The sequence below is a fragment of the Thermobia domestica genome, chromosome 2, assembly GCF_964235325.1.
Source record: "Thermobia domestica chromosome 2, izTheDome1.hap1.1, whole genome shotgun sequence".
Taxonomy (NCBI): Eukaryota; Metazoa; Arthropoda; class Insecta; order Zygentoma; family Lepismatidae; genus Thermobia; species Thermobia domestica.
This window is the reverse complement of record NC_137455.1, coordinates 349,116,336-349,128,861: the sequence shown is the minus strand read 5'-3', so window position 1 is coordinate 349,128,861 and position 12,526 is coordinate 349,116,336. Positions and strand designations below refer to the sequence as shown.

General features: G+C 37.9%; 1 protein-coding gene across 2 annotated transcripts in view; it reads left to right on the top strand.

Annotated features, from left to right (window-relative positions):
- The window catches only part of LOC145678761 (uncharacterized), a 469,546-nt gene that overhangs the window by 439,767 nt on the left and 17,253 nt on the right, over positions 1 to 12,526 (top strand). For both annotated transcript variants that reach the window (XM_081749253.1, XM_081749254.1), the window contains exon 2: positions 7,319 to 10,699. In XM_081749253.1, coding sequence (XP_081605379.1) covers positions 7,426 to 10,699 — 3,274 coding nt within the window. In that variant the 5' untranslated portion in view covers positions 7,319 to 7,425. The remainder of the gene's footprint in view (positions 1 to 7,318; positions 10,700 to 12,526) is intronic.

Genomic DNA, 12,526 nt, shown 5'->3' with positions numbered 1-12,526 from the left:
GATTTTACTTTCCGAATTCCGGAAAGTAAAAATTCCGGAATTGGCCATCCCTAGTAGTGACTATGTAGTACCGGGCACATTGGCTCAGCGGTAAAGCGTTTACTTCTGGTGCGTGGGGTCCCTGGTTCAACCCCTAGCTAAGTTCATGGTGGACAACATCATGTCCTTGGGTTTTCTCAGTATTCTCCCGTTTCCTCCTACATCCCCATTCGACTAATTCTTACATCATGGTTTACTTACCTTAATAATCGTCTCCCTTAGCCTAAAGGGGCATAATCGTGGGGCCTTAAGCTGAAGATTTCATTTCATTTCATTTGAAGGTGTTGACTGATATAGTCTATCTGAAAATTGTATTTAACAAATTACTAAGTACTTCCTGGTTTTAAAATTCTAAAATTCCGTGATACACCGGTTTAAACCACTGCGCTAATACATCGTAGAATTAACAAATATTAAATTATTATTCTCCAGCCATTACTAATGGAAGAGTCGTTAATGGAACAGCAATACATTATCCTTTCAATCTTGTGTTATTTGTTTGCTGCTTGCGACAGTGAAAGTGGTTAAGGATCCCGGAAATGGGAGAGAAAAGTAACAGGAAGAACTAAGGCGGAGAGAGAAAAAAAAGAAGAAGAAGCGAAAGCAGGATTCAATGGAATCCTCTTAGAATAAGCTCGCTCTTTCTTACGGCATCAGAGTTTAATGGGAGCTTACATACTGTACGTAAAAACATGTTAAGTTATTCCTTTTCTCTTCTTAAATTTTAATATAAGAAGACTTTTTGTAAAATATTTACTTTTGTATATCGTTTTTTATTTATTTTTCCTGTATCAAAGATTAGTGCGTCACATGAACCAATCAAGTTTGACTTACTGATAGGGTAGCCTTTTCCTGATAACATACAGATGCAGTAGTACCTCAAGTTTCTGCGAAGTTTGTTTTCTTGCAAAAAAAAAAAAAAAAAAAAAAATCCCAGATAGAAAAGATTCCGTTATTAATACGAGGGTCATCCACAAACTAACTACCGTTCGACTCGGCTGAGAGAACGTTAAAAATAAACGTTGAGTGAAACAAATGAGCGAGTAACACGCGCCATTGGGCTCACTAGCATGTACCAGTATTTTCTATAAGACAATTCAGTACGTAAACTTGATTTAGGTAGGACTTGAATTACGTTCCTGTAAGCCAGTAAAACTTCGTACTTAGCCAAGGCCCCGTTCTAGTCCGTAAAGTCCCTTTGCGCTTATTCACTTTCATCTGTTGTATCCTGCGTACACCGTTCTTACGTAACTTTTTTTTTTTTTTTTTTTTTTTTTTGCTATCTGTGTTATTCTACATATTTATTCAATACGGAAAATATGATTTTGTCACTTATCATGTTTTGCAGCTGACCAGTCCGACACTGCGTATGAGTCGTACGTATGGTAGGGATCAATGCAGGCTCGACTACGTACGGTCCGTATATTATGATAGTCAAGAGGTGAGTCTGTGATAAAAGGTACGGAAAAATAGGTTCGCAAAACACAAAATTTGCATTATTGACGTCATGTCGCAAGAATAAGTTATAATATTGAACATTGGACACTGAAACTCAAAATGTTTGCGTTGCGTTTACACGAACAGTTTCGGAATGAGGACCAAGAGCGCTGCCATGCTTAGATTTGAGTATTACTATTTATGTAACCTCAAGTTGGTTCACAAACTAAATAAATAAATGTAAACAACGAGAATGTTTAATTGTGGGTGACTAAGCTATAGTGTACAGCAAGTCGAAGACTTGAGGGAAGAAATGAAATTATATCTTTCAATTTTACGATTTCCCACGATTATGCCGGCTAGGCTAAAAGGGGCGGCGATGATGAGAAATGCATGCAATGAAGAAATGAATAAAGTGGAAGGAAACAGAAGAATCCCGAAAAATCACACGCACGCGGTGTTTCTCCATCACAAAGATCACTTAGCGCCTTCTGGCGTCGAACCAGGACCCCACGCACCAGAGGTGAATTCTCTGCCACTGAGCTACTGTGCACTCTACTTGAGGGGAGAGACAACTAATTTATATTAGAGCTAACCGTGATATTCAAGAGAAACAAATTTGTCGGTAGTTAATTATACAAGAGTTAAGTTTGGGAAAAGTAATGCACAAATCCTAAGTTAACGGTGTTTGGTACATTTTTCTAAATCTCATCCTGGCCCCAACGTAATCTATCCAACCGTACCGGTATCCCTATACTGATCTTAAAACTTTTACCTTTAAATGAAATGTAGTTCTTGTTACCGTATATTGCTTTTGTTCTTACTCAAACCCCATTTTCTTTCCTTGTTCCTCTCCTCATCTCCTTCTCTCCCTCTCTCTCTCTCTCTCTCTTCCCATTCTTTAAAGATCACTTTTGTTCCAAGAGGAAAATAAGAAAAGAGTATCCTTTGAGGTTGAAAGCCGGAAGTGTTGAACGAAGATCCCCCGGATCTCTTTCAACTCTTCTTCTTCCCCCCTCCCCCCGTCGAACTTTGAAAATTGATTGCTTCTTCTCTCCCCTCTTCTACGCATTTGCTGACCTTAAAAAGGGGGAACTCAAAAGTGGGCTTAGTTGACTTAAAAAGAAAAAGTAAAACTCTTTTATAAGATTACGTCATTCTATGTATCAAATTCTTTCTCCGTTTCTCTTTCAATTGCACAATCATTGGGCTTTTGAGTTTGAAACTTCAGCTTTCAGTAAGATATTTCCTATGTTGTTCTCTTTACTGTAACCACCCATAATTGCTAAACAGTACTTTTTCTTTCTCTTATTTTCCCATTTTTCCGTGGGAGTCACGGTGGATCAGTGGTAGATGACTTACCTAGATGCAGGGGCGGATCCAGGGGGGGGGCGATCGCCCACCCAGAATAGGAAACTTTCTTATTTTATATATATAAATAAAACTCACCCCAAAGTTTGATGCCCTTAAAAGTAGCAGTATGACAACCCACCGCCCCCCCAGAAGTCGGTCCTGGATTCGCCCCTGCCTAGATGCGTAGGGTCTCTGCTTCGATCTATCCAGGCCAAGTAAGTTCGGCAAGGATATATATATTAAGACGTAAAAAAAAAATGATTGTATGCCATAGGGCAGGTAGTATAGTGTTTGAAAGGAGAGTGAAAGTTAAAATATTTCATTTTTACTTATTTATTGTTTGTTTTTTCCAAAAAATACTTCAGTTTTTAATATCACAACATAAAAGAATGTCTTAATATATAGTGGTGTATTTAGGATTTCTTTCCGGGGGTTATGAACAACACAGGGAAGCAGGTGGCATAATTGTCCATCTGAATTTTAAAATTAAATATATTTTATTTATGCATAAATTGAAGTTTTAATTGAAAGAATTGCAGACTAGTGATCTTACATGCTATGATACATAAAGAAATTTACCAGTGAATCTAACCTTTTATTCTATTCATAGAAGAAAAAGGAAGCATCCTCTTGGACTACCTAATTTCACAGGCTACTTATTTCCCCTTGTTGATTTTCTTTAATTCATTTACCATTCTTTATAACTAAACAATGTAAATACTCCTTTGCTATAATAACTAAAGTTCCGTTATGTTGATATCCGTGCAAGTTGGTGTGGTATACCAGTTTCGCTCATCAGTTCCTCTTGCTTTTGGTGTTACTGACGATGGCCGACTTGAATCACAACTAACAACGGTCGAAAGTATGATAGGAGAAACGAAAGAAATTACTAAGAAAAAGAAACAGAAGAGTAGAATTAGAGATGGTATCGAGACATGACGAGACGAGACTTTGTACAGGCTCGGTCTCGTCTCGGTTGATAAGTAGCTGTCTCGATCTCGTTACTAGTCAAAAATCGCCGTCCCGTCTCGTCTCGGTCAACAGATGCTTGTCTTGATCTCGGTCTCGTCTCGAAAGTCACGAAATAAATAATGTGAAATTTAAATTGTGAAACTATTATTATCGTACAGTCTGTCGTTTATGCTTCTTATTTTTTGCCTTCATTCTTGATTTAGATTTATGGTGTGGTGTACTTCTTCATAGTTAATTTGCGAGCGCTAATGCTTTCCAAGCGTGTATTCCAAGTTCAATCATCAGTGGGTATATCATACCTGTGATAAAACTTTAATAGTAACCCATATTTCACTTTCAGCAATAGATTTTGTCATATAGCCTCAGTACAGCTCACAGATGACGAGAAGAACCCTAGCAGAAGTAGTGTGACGTAGGTATGGGCTCGCCCACTTTTCGCACGGTGGTTTCAAATGACACCACGGAATAGCATACAGATAATTACCCGGAGTAGCAGACGACATCTAAGTATAGACCACATCTCAAAAACCGAAAATGGACTCGACCGTGTCGTTGACCTTTCCCCGCTTACCCTGTGTTAGGGTTCTTCTCGTCATCTGTGAGTTGTACTGCCGATTTGATCCCAGCCCCCGACAAGTGAACTTTGTGGTGTACAAACACCGTATGCGTGGGTTTTCTCGGGGTTCTCCTGTTCACTTTTCCATTTTCTTCATTCCACCATTTCATTCATTACTCATCATCACCGTCTTCTTTAGCCTAACCGGCATAACCGTGGGACGTAAAACTCAAAGATTTAATTTCATTTTCAGTACTGCCGATACAATTAAACTCAATTAAATTAACTTCAGTACTAGTATACAGTAGTTTATTTTCTTCCTTTGAAGCAGAACTGTTCAATTCCTCCTAACGGATAACACAACACATAGCAGCACGAATGTATTTAGAGCTCGTCCGTGGCTAAGCAGTTAGCATACGCGCCTTTGGCATGGGAGACCCGCGTTCGATTCCCGGCGGGAGCTCATGTGGTTCGGATCCCACGTTAATCAGTAGGTCCACGTCTCATATAGCCTCGCTGCTGAACGGGACGTTAAACACAAAATCAACCCAACTCAACTCAACGAATGTATTTAATCGCACCGAAATTGAAATTTTCCAATTTCTCATTTATTATCCAATACATTCTGTTATTTGACTGTCATTTTAAAAACAGAATATAACGTTCATTATCATAACAAATAGGACAAATCATTACTACAATATATTTTGTTTCAAATTGATCAAATGCTTTATTACCGTTTCACATCTCCGTGTTTAATTGACACTTTATAAACGAATTTCCTGAACCTTGTGGTGGGAGCTACGACACTCATTTTTGCTATGTGTGTTCTCGGGTTGGATCACCAAGCAGGTTAAATTCGAAGTCTTATGTTTCACATAGTTTACTTCTCATTTTAAGTACATTCTATTTCTTATATAAGTACATAAGGTCGTGGTGCATTACGTAAGCATATATCCAGTGCTGTAACATAGGTTAAGCTTATTCCTGAGCTCTCAGCGGTGCGTGCGATCTTTATTCGAGAAAACTAATCGTGCGTCCATTATGTTGAAATTTTATATTGATTGAAAATCACTTGTGAAACATGGACATAAATATTATATAAGTAAAGTATATACTAATTCGAGCTTTCTGTGTCTATTTTCTCTCTCTCACCAACACAAGTTATTCTTAACTTTCTAGTTTTCTTCTGTATTAATGTTTTGTAGTTTTGTTGCAATATGAATATGGACCAACCTGTTTAGTAGTTTTTCAAACAGTACTATAGGTATTACTTAAGGAACCGGTTTTTCGCTTCTCCTGTAAAATTACGAAATTATGTTTTGGTTTAGTTTTCCTCTAAGGTCTGTAAAATCATCACCATCATCATAATCAACCACATCCAATCCACTGCTGGATGAAGGTTTTCCAAGTCTTCTCCATAACTATGTATCTTGGGCAATTCTTCTTCTACGAGTTAGACACAAAGCGTCTTTTAAAAAATCATTCTTCAAAGGCGTTATAATAATTCAATAATTTATAGAGGGAGCCAGAAAAATGATTTACGGGTAAAATAAACAACAACAAAGAAGGTAGCTATGTTTTTGAACTTACAAATTTACCTTGAAATAAATGACACTAGCAACCCTGTAATAGACAGAATGCCGACCGTCTTTCGAAGAATTCTACATGACAAGTGTTTGGCCCTTCATTTCACGCGCGGCTGGCACTCCTACGATTCTATAGGTTGATGCAAGAAATACGGATCCAACATAGGGATAAGGTTCAAGGTTCCGCTAGACGCTGGGCGATCTGCCTACTTACATGGAAGCAAGTTCTAGACAAGGATCTAGTTTCAACATAAAAAAAACTGAAAAGAATTTATAGGAAAATTTAATTTAATAAAAAAAAACATAAACTTAATGCATATACATTTCTAAAGGGTAGAAGATTTTACCCTGTCTCTCCTTAAGCCTCGTCACTGATCACAAACAACAAGCAATGTGAAGAAAGAAATTATAGAAAATGCTGCTTTTACCCCACTTCAAACGATAATTTTCACAAAACGCCGAAACATGTGTCCTCTTATTTTTGATGAGGAGTTCATATGCGAAATTGCATCTTTCTAACTGGACGGGTTCACGAGATGCTATACTTTTGACATGAATTTTGTACCACCTTAACCGTCCCTTAGAATATACCGTTTAATCGTTAATAAAAGTAACATGATTAAGAAACTAGTTTGAGGTAGTCGACAACAATACGCAAAAAAAAAGTAATTTAAAATGATTATGCCGTTTTTTTGTGATACTATCACATACATGATCACTTTATCTTAAATCACGAATGGAGTTTATATCTGCTAGTATGCTCATTCGTCACCCGTCTCTAGGGACCGCGACCCCCACGTTGGGAACCACCGCTCTAAAACTGCCGAAATTACACAAAAAAGCTTGTCGTGGAGATTACGAACGATCCTGCTGAATCCAAATAATGTTTTGGTAAATGTTCTTGTTTTGTCTGAGTTCAAAGCCAGTATTTTTTTCCAGAGTGCCAAAGACAAATAAACATGAAGTTTTACTTGTTGAAATATTCAAGACAGGTTACTTTTTAATTAAGAAATAGTGTAACACCGGGAATCAAACATGTGAATTTTCGAACTCGAGAAATAGACATCATTGCTCCACGTAGAAGTAGGTATAGTTGACATGGTTTTGACTACTTTTCGGTCACCGGATCTGTTACATTATTTACCATGTATTCTGTCGGGTACATTCTGTTACCATAAGAAATTACAAACGTTGGATAAAATAGCATTGATATCCCGATGTATATTTTAAAAAGGTGATCATAAGAGCATTTCACGAAGTCCTTTAAATTTATAATAATTATTTCCAATAAATCTGAATATAACTTGCACATTAACAATAAATTCTAAATTCATAAATTCTAACGAAGTGTTTCCTTTTTTTTTCTTTGCAGGCCTGTAAATGAGCCAGCGAGGCCTCGGTATCAGTATCCACGAGGGTCCAGGCTGAAAGGATACCTTGGGATGTGAGCCCGGCCATTCGGGAAATGATGGAGGTGAGATGATGCTGGCTGGTCTTCCATCAAACCGGGTGCTCCGTATCCTAGTGACGTCTACCTGCCTGCTTCTGATAAGTGTTTTGCCGCCTGGAGACGCCTCTGACAAATGCCCTTCCTTTCAGGAAAATCCTTACTGCCCGTGTTACAACTTCAAAGAAGGCATCTTTTTGGAATGTCCTGGAGTCACTACGGAGATTTTGCATAATGTACTCACGCTGATAAATGCACCCATAAAATCGCTCAGTGTTTACGATTTTAATCGTACAATAACATCATTATCATCATCAGCTTTTCCCAATACCACAATCATTGAACACCTACAAATATCACATTCGTCGCTTCAAGAACTAGAAGAAGACTGCTTTAGAACATTACGACCGGTTCTCGAATCTCTGAGTATCGTGAGTAGCAAACTTCAACAAATACCCCAGAAAGCGCTTTCGGGTCTGCATCAGTTGCGTTCTCTTAATCTGGAAACCAATGAAATCACTGATCTACCAAGTTACAGCTTTTACGGTTTGCTACTGGTGAAACTTACTCTGAAAGGAAACCATTTGGAACGTGTGTCTGAATATGCGTTTGCAGGGTTGGAAGCTACGCTCACAGAATTAGATCTGACAGAGAACAAGTTAAAATCTTTCCCAATAGCTGCTCTGAGACGCCTAGAACAAATACAATCCCTTCGTTTAGCATGGAACGAAATAAGCGGCATTAATTACGACGGATATTCATTCTTGAAATCATTGACATTTCTGGATTTAAGTTCGAATAACTTTGAACAAATTCCAGCAGATTGTTTCAAATTCTTGCCTTCTCTACATACTCTTTCGTTATACTATAATGCAATTGAAACAGTTCACCAGGATGCATTTTTGTCATTAGTAGAAATGGAATCCATTGATTTAAGTCAAAATAAAATTGTCTTTATCGATAGTACAACGTTCAAGACAAACAAGAAACTTAAAACTATCGACTTAAGTCATAACCATATCCATTATATTAACGGAGTGTTTTCAAATTTGCCAGAGCTTAAAGAATTGTTTTTGTCAGAGAACAATATCTTAGAGATTCCGAACGACGCCTTCGCTTCGTCGTCACTGTTAACTGTGATTTACCTACAACAAAATGCTATCAGAAGAATTGAACCAGAGGCTCTTTTCACATTACCCAATCTATCAAACCTTCACCTAAGCTCAAATTTCATTGAAAATATTCCGCCGCAGTTATTCCAAAAAAGTGATAAACTTACTTCTTTAAGTTTGGATGGAAATAGAATATTAGAACTTTTACCTGGAACTTTTGCAAGTCTCAAGAATCTTCGGGAACTTCGTCTACAAAGTAACCAAATTTCGGAAATTGGTAAAGGTATATTTGAGCCTCTTCCCTCTCTGTTAGAACTACATTTGCAGAATAATATAATTACGGATATCGAGGCTGGAGCCTTCCGTGCACTGCAATCTCTTCAACACATCAACCTTCAAGGAAACCTTCTGGAAGCCATGGGAGATGTGTTTCTACACGATTCACCTTCATTGATTTCAATCCAATTGGATTCGAATAGGCTTGGCTCTTTACACGACGACTCCTTACGGGGACAATCCAGTGTTCAAATCATGTGGCTGGGACATAACCGCCTTACAAGGCTTGACAAATCATTGTTTTCAGATCTGTTGGCCATACAGAGAGTATACTTAACAAACAACAGCATATCATACATTGAAGACAGAGCTTTTGAAAGTATGCAAGCGTTAAAATTTCTAGATTTGAGCCTCAATCAGTTACGACAAATTTCTAGAAACACTTTTGCTGATTTGTACGAGTTAGAGGAACTTTATCTTTCAGGCAATCGACTTCGATATATCGAACCTCGTGCACTTACAACGCTTAAGAAACTACGAACGTTGGATTTATCCAATAACGATATTCTTGTTCTTCATGACGCTATGTTCCAAGACCGGCTCCCTATTCGTGTTCTAAATTTAAAGAATTCTTCCGTGACTACTATTGAAGTTGGAGCATTTCGTGGGTTAAACAATCTTAACGAGCTAAACCTTGAACACAATCGTTTGACAACTTCTTCTTTATTGCAAATGAACATTCCAGGATTGAGAGTTCTTCGACTATCCGGAAACAATTTCAGTGATCTACAGGGAAATGTCCTGGAAGGACTTCCATCCTTGCAACAAATAACCCTTGACAATTCCAACATTTGGCACATTCCTCCTGACATGTTTAATAAAAACAGAGACCTCGTACGAATCGATATGTGTGAAAATAGCATCAGTGATATTAGTCGACAAGTGTTTAGTGGACTTAATTCTTTAAGAGAACTGCGTTTACACAAAAATTCTTTCTCGGAATTTCCTTACGATTCTTTGGAAAATTTGTCGACTTTGGAAGTGTTGGTAGTGTCCAAAAACTCGATACCATCAGTGGATTTTGCTCGATTGAGTGGCCTTCCGAAGCTACGGGAGTTGGACCTCCATGGAAACGTTATATCTTCACTGTCAGGATTTGCTTCGGCTAATTTATCCCAATTGCTCAATGTAGATCTAAGTGATAACCTCCTGTCCGCCCTGGCCATAAACTTTTTCCATCAATCCGTTATGCTTCGAAGAATAAATTTAGCCTTGAACAAATTTAAACAAATCCCCACAGCTCTCTCGGAGCAGAATCTTCCTGAGCTACGATGGTTGAATCTTACTGGTAATCCAATTCACGAAATATCATCCGTCCGAAGATATCCAACTCTGCAAGAGATTCACATAAGTGGAACAAACTATTCGATTATTACCAGCTTCGAGTTTGAAGCGTTTCCAGCCCTTGTGCACTTATTTCTAAGTCAAAACAGAATTTCCAAAATATCTCCAGGAGCGTTTAAAAGCCTGCAGAATCTTCTGACTTTAGATCTAAGCGTTAACGAATTGGATCGTTTACCTCAGGAGCGTCTCAAGGGACTCTTTCACTTAAGAGTCCTCAATTTAACTCATAATAAGTTAAAAGATTTGGAAGAATTTCCAGAAGATCTAAGAATGCTCCAAATATTAGATTTATCTTTCAACCAAATAACTCATATATTCAAAGAGACTTTTCAACATTTAGAAAATTTAGCCGAATTGCATTTATACGGAAATTTCATATCCAAAGTTGCTAGTGATGCCTTCCGACCATTGAAAAAGCTAAGATTACTGGACCTCAGCAGAAATTACCTGGAAAATCTCCCTCTAAGTGCATTTAGACCATTGGAAACACAGATTCGCAGTTTGAGAACTGAAGGTAAGCATATTTTTGTAGAAGTATATTTTTCTCTTTTCTTTTCTTTGCAATTTGTTTTATGTAACTGTAACAAGTTTTCTAGAAAAAAAATATCTAGGAGTGCCTATTTTTTGTGGCAACTATAGTCGTATACACTTGTTATGTGCTATGATTGTAATTTGTGAGTTTACTAAATTTACTTGTGTTAATTGGATGTTTCCAGATGGACAATTCAGTTATCATTGTGTTAACATATGTAAGAAACTGTTAACTATTTTAGTTAGTGCACCGTTTGGTTGGTTGATAGGAGTTTAACATCTCTTTTCAGCACTCAGGGCATGTGAGGAGGGGACCTATGTTTAAGATGAAATCTGAATTACTGTAATTCGTTCAAATTTCAAGGTTCTACGACCGGAAATCGAACCCGGGAACTCGTGCACCAAAATGGCGCGTGTCGGCCACAAAACTGGTAGGGAATACTAGTTAATATTGTGTAAAGACAAAATAAACAGCATTGCCATATTACGCTTTACTTTACAAATACTGCAAATACATTTCATTGCTACACTTACTTCTGATTATAATTATCTTGTCCTCCTCGTTGGTCTTTTCTCTGATGTGTACTTGGCCCCGGGTTCGATTCTGTTTGGAAGACCATTAAAATTAGGACACATTACAGTGGAACCGTCTCATACAGCTTTGGTGCTGGAAGGTTAAAAAAAACTTCAACAAACAATAAAACAAGTGACTCTGCGTAACGTAGTCGCTAACCCTTTTGGTTCCCGGTTCGATTCCCAGTGGAAACACTCGGTCAAAAAAGTGTTATAGCTCTTTCAGGCCTGCAATCCTGAGTGAGGTTTTCCTCATTTACACCAGGCAAATGCCGGGATGGTACCTAGTAAAATAGTCCCAAGCCACTTCCTTCCTTCCCCAATCCTTTCTTTCTCTCCAATTCCCCCAGGTAGTGTGATCGCTGGGAGACGCCATCCCTCATATGTGAAGGGCTAACATAGCCATATATGTCGAAAACCCAGAAATCTAATTCCTAATCCTATTCCTAAACAAAACAAGATTGAATACCTACTGTTACTAAACTTTTTGAAAATTACCACACAAGTTTACTTTACACAAGTTAACATTTCTTCTAGAATTCTTTGGCATCGTAAGTTGTATAGGGAAGTTATTACTTTTAAGCACTGTTTACAAACTAAATGTATTTCGATTATGAAAGCGAAGGTAGAGTAGAAAGGAACAATGCAATACTATCATCGTAGAGGAAAAAAATCGTCTTCCGCAACGAAAGATTCTCTCGTCCCTTTACTTCAAATTTCTTTGGTAAAGAAGTTGGGATCAAAGAACCAGAAACCGCGCTCAGAGCATAAATGCCCCGTCCTATGTACAATTTTTTAACTTCGGGTGATCTGCAACTATAAATGTATTGGTTAACTACTCAAGCACGATGTTTGGGATATTACTATTCGTTGGAGATGGTGTTCAATGGTAGAGGCTCCCTACTTTGATCCAATTCATGAGCGTTTGTACTGTGCAATATCATGTCCATTTCCTACTTTACGCATCTAGTGACTAGCGTACACACCTTTGGCGAACGTAGTCTCGGGTTTAACTCTCGATGGGAGAATATTGAATGTATTGATTCCTCTTTAACTGTAGATCCACGCCTCACATATACTCAGCGTTGATATGGAACGCTAAACTTAATTAAAGAAAAACACTGTGTGCATAGATATTCTTGCGATTCTGTCACATCATCTTCAACAGAATTAATTCTTTTATAATGTTATTCATTTCAACATGTTACCCATCTCCTTTAGTTTACGGGTCATAACC